We start from the raw sequence: 4,543 nt of genomic DNA, 5'->3' as shown, positions 1-4,543 counted from the left end.
AGAAAATACATGTAAAGAGGAGCAAAAACCCCTTTAACCCGTTTTACACCCAACCTGGGGAGCAAACAGCACCCTGGTCCCACAGGACCCCACCAGGGGTTGTCCCCTGCTCGGGTGCTCGCTCCCACACTGCGTTTAGCACCTTCCCAACCAGCCCAGCACCGGCAGTGGGCATGGAAGGGTTAACCGGGGGGGCCGGTCCAGCCTCTCCCCCTGGGTGGGTTTGTCCTTTTTCCTCCAGAAAACCCACCTTTTACTTCTGACATTGGTGCCCAAAGGGGCAAACCGGTGGCGGGATGGGGGACACCGATGCCACCGCATCCACCCCACTGTGAGCAGGGCTCCCGCACCCCTCGGGGGTCCTCACCTCCACTTTTTATGCCTCCAACCCCCCCAAAAAACCCTCTAAATCATCTTTTCCCCCCTTTTATTGTACTGGCTGCTCCGGTGGCCGCCGGGGAAGCCCCATCCCGGGGAGGGGGCCCCGGGGGTGAAAGTGCTGGTGGCTCCGTGAGTCACGGCCCAGTGTGCTCACATCGCGCCTCGACACCGGCACCGCGACACCCCCGAACCCCACGTGCGGCCGCTCGCCTCCCTGCGGGACGGGGGTAATCCCCATTCCCCCCCCCGTTTCCCTTCCTTTCCCACCCACATCCCCGCAGCACCTCCCCGGCCCTGTGCGTGAAAAGGATTGAAAAATAAAAGCCACCAGCCCCCAAAGCCACAATCCCGGTGACATCAACTTTATCAGAAGTTTATTTCTAAGAATCATTCAGGATTTCCAAAGCCCTCGACTTCCTGATTTCCAGTTTCAATAGAAGTAACGATAGTGGTGCTGCTCCCCCCCGCGTCCCCCCCTCCTCCCCTTTCTTACAACACAGGCTGGCTGCCGGACCGGTATATAAACCCCGAGAAGTCCCCCAGTATGAACATGAATTTCTGAAAACTCCCTCTGCCAACACCAATTCCTATTAAGTCGCTCCCGGGACGCGGCTCACAATGAAGTTCGTGCCGGCAGGTAAAAAGAAAACTCAGCTTTGGGGGGGGATTATTCCCCCTTTCCCACCCTTTCTTCCCTCTCCCCCCGCTCCTCTTCCCCCGGTGATGCTCGGGCACAGGCGGGTCCCGGTTCGCCGCCGCTGCCAGAGCCGGAGCCAGGGCTCCCGCCACGCCGCGTTCCCCCGGGATGAGCATCTCTGGGAATTGGCAGCCGGGAGCGAAGCGCGGCGCTGGCGCGGTGCAGCCAACATCTGGACACTTATATAACTGGAAATGCTGCCAAAAAACGGGGAAAGAAACCCAAAACGGGGGGGGGGGTAATTTTTTTTTTTTTGGGCTTTTTGGGATTTTTTGTACTTTTCCACCCCCCTCCTGCTTTTCCTCCTTCTGGGGCTCCCGGTGCTGCAGACCACCACTGCCTTGCACCGTTGGAGCGATGGGGAGGATGCCAAGTGTAGGAGGGAGAGGATGCTGCCCCAGCAGCGGTGCTGGGGGGTCCTATAGGGCAGCACTCACCCGGGACCCCCCCACAGCCCATCCCCTGGCACATGTGAAATGGGCAGAGGGCAGCGGCTGGGGCAGGGGGAGGATGCAGTGAGAGGGGCTGGGGGGGGGTCAGGGCATCTGAATCCCACGGGAACACCCAGGGAGGGAGGGTCCCCCCCCCCGTCCTGCGCAGGAGGGGAGCGGCGGTGGGTCGGGAATCTCATCACGCCCAGGTAAGTCCTTTCCTACCTGGGCAGGGTAAATAAAACAAGGTTTGAATTACCCGGCGTGGCCGAGGCGCTGACAAGTGCGGGCAGCTTCGGCTGGGGACACATCCAGGGCACCCAGCGCTGGGCTCCTGGGGTACCCTGCGCTGGGAATGCCGTGCTCCGGAGGCGCTTGGGCCTCCCCTAGCAGGGATTCTGCTTTGGGGGGTGCCCAGGGTTGGGGGGGTTGGAGCATCCAGCTCTCACCAGGGTGACCCAGCAACGCACGGGTCTCCTTGTTCCGCATCCAGGGCTCTCCTGGCTGGTGTCTCTGGCAGCTGCAGCGTCATTCCCGGGGGCTCCTCGTGCCCATCCCGCAGACAGGGAAACTGAGGCAGGCGCTGGGGCCGAAGCGGGCAGGGAGGGTTTGCCGGAGGCAGGTTTCCTTGCGGGCGCCCCCGGTGAGTCAGCCGGGACAGGGGTGGGGCCTTGTTCCCGCAGCGCCGGGACAGGGATAACGGAGGGGAAAAGCGCTTTGCATATTTGATCAAACCCAACAGGTCGTCACCGGGCCGGTTGCGAAATGTGGGAATGCCGTGGGGCGCCCCGCCGGGAAGGGAGGCGGGAGAGCGCCTGCCGGGGGGCAGGTGAGGGGCATGGCCGCAGGATGGGAGCCTCTGCACAGCCAGGGTGGGAACATGGGGTCTGGCTTGGACCCCCCAACCCCAGCAGGATGTGTCCCAGCTCTGGCTGCACACCCGGAGCTGGGGACATGCTCAGGGGATGCTCTGCATCACCAGTGGCGTGGTGACCATGGACCACCACCAGCTTGGTCCCTGCCACGACCTCTCTCTTGCCTCTCTCCCCACAGGCGTCGTGCCCTTCGTGGCCCTGCTCCTGCTGCAGCGGCGGCCGGTGGCCGGGCGGGCGCTGCTGGTGACCGGCCCCGGCTGCCCTGGCCACGGCTTGTGCCGCTCCAACGTGCAGGAGCAGACCCGCAGGCAGGTCGCGCTGCTCAACGCCACCGCTCAGGACCTCTTCAGCCTCTATGTAAGTGCTGCTCGGGGAGGGGGTGGCCGCAAAACCACCCCTGGGGCTGTGTGTGCGTGGAGGGGAAGGGCTGGGGATGGGGGCAGGAGGTGGCCGGGGGGTGGGCAGGGAACATGGGGGTGACGGTGGCCTCTCCTCCCAGCTGAAGTGCCAGGGAGAACCGTTCAGCAGCGAGACCGACAAGCTCTGCAACCCCGGCAGCGTGTTCTTCCCCGCCTTCCACGTCAACCGGACGAGCGAGAGGAAGGAGGTGATGGTGGCCATGTACAAGCTCTTCGCCTTCCTCAACGCCTCTCTGGGCAACATCACTCGGGACCAGGAGGAGCTCAACCCCACGGCCAAGGAGCTCCTGGATCGGCTCCACAACACCACCAAGACCACACGGGGCCTCATCTCCAACCTCACCTGCCTCCTCTGCAAGAACTACAACGTCTTCCAGGTGGACGTCAGCTATGGGGAGAGCTCCAAGGGCAAGAGCGCCTTCAAGAAGAAGCAGCAGGGCTGCCAGGTGCTCAGGAAGTACGTGCAGGTCATCGCCCAGGCCGCCCGCGTCCTCCTACCTCACCTCAGCCCCCCGTGAGCACCCGCCCCGGCTCCTCTGCCCCACACCGGCCGCCCTCAACTCCTATTTATTACCCTGGACCCTGCGCTGGCCCCACCGACCTCTGATCTTTATCTGCCCCTTGAGGGGGTGAACGTTGCAGCCGGGCGGAGCAGAGCTGGGGCTGGCATCCAGCGGGACGAGGCGGCGCATCCCAGAGGTGATGCCGTGGCGCGGGCTGGTCCCGGGATGCAGCCCGGCTGTTCCCGTGCTCCATGAGGGGAGCTGCGGGTGCTGCGAGGGGCTGGCGGCAGGGCCGGACTCTGCCCCTCACAGCCGGTGTCCTCCATCCTGGAGAGGGACCTGATGGACATCTCGAGCATCGCCCCAAAGCCTCTGCTGCCCTGGGAAAAAGTGTTGGGATGGAGGACACCGGGATGCTGCGACTGGTGGGGACATGGGGCGCGGGGACATGCACGTGTTGAGGCTGGGCTCTGCCACAAAGGAGCCAAACTGAGGGTACGGGGTGGCCGTGGCGGCTGGGGCTGGGTCCCACCGGCTGGGACGAGGCCACCACTGGGGACAGAGCCGGCAGCTGCCCCACGGGAGCACCGTCTGGCCATTCCCTTTGGAAAAGCACTCTTCCCTTCGGGAGGGCTCTGAATGTACCAAGGGCTTTGCACAGCGAACATGGCCCTGGCGCAGGGACGCAGGGATGAGGGGACACGGGGACACGGGGACAGGCCCCAGGCCGGTGGCAGGAGGCGCTGGCTGGCTCCTGGCACCAGAGAGGGCTGTGAGGGTTATTTATTGCCTCGGTGGTAAAGCCCAGCGTGCACCGAGGGCTCTGACCTGGCTTCTAATAATGTTATTAATAATAATAATAATTAATAATAATTAATAATAAGATTTGTGGTAATATATATAGAGAATTCTATTTAAATATTTATTTTTTTATACTTCTTTCTCCCCCCCTTTTTTTAAATAAACCAACAGAAATGGACTCCGTTTGGCTCCTCTTTGCTGCGTTCCCTTCAACTTACCCCCAAACCCCTCTGCTGCTCCCTTGAAACACTCCCAGGGCCCCCCAAACCCCTCGATCATCGCTGTGGGTGGGGGGGTTACCATCCCCTGTCCCCCTGCTCCTTCTTCCTTCCCCATCTCCTCTGGGATGGCTGATTGTGAAGGCGTTTTCCAGGGAAGTGGGGGGAATGCTTAAACTGACATTTTCCAGCTGCTCAAAAGCACCGGGAGGGTGCAG

The 4,543-nt window shown here is 62.3% G+C and overlaps 1 protein-coding gene across 2 annotated transcripts; it reads left to right on the top strand.

Annotated features, from left to right (window-relative positions):
* The first annotated feature begins 928 nt into the window (after window positions 1–928).
* Window positions 929–4,285, top strand: LIF (LIF interleukin 6 family cytokine). 2 transcript variants are annotated; one of them, XM_030502234.2, is made up of 3 exons: window positions 929–1,018; window positions 2,563–2,741; window positions 2,884–4,285. In XM_030502234.2, the coding sequence occupies exons 1-3, from the start codon at window positions 1,000–1,002 to the stop codon at window positions 3,319–3,321; spliced, it is 636 nt and encodes a 211-aa protein (XP_030358094.1). In that variant the 5' UTR covers window positions 929–999; the 3' UTR covers window positions 3,322–4,285. The 2 variants fall into 2 exon arrangements, with proteins under 2 accessions (XP_030358094.1, XP_030358095.1); XM_030502235.2 differs by lacking the exon at window positions 929–1,018 and adding an exon at window positions 2,227–2,338.
* Window positions 4,286–4,543: the final 258 nt, after the last annotated feature.

This window comes from Strigops habroptila, chromosome 11, assembly GCF_004027225.2.
Source record: "Strigops habroptila isolate Jane chromosome 11, bStrHab1.2.pri, whole genome shotgun sequence".
Classification (NCBI taxonomy): Eukaryota; Metazoa; Chordata; class Aves; order Psittaciformes; family Psittacidae; genus Strigops; species Strigops habroptila.
This window is presented reverse-complemented; position numbering and strand designations above follow the sequence as displayed.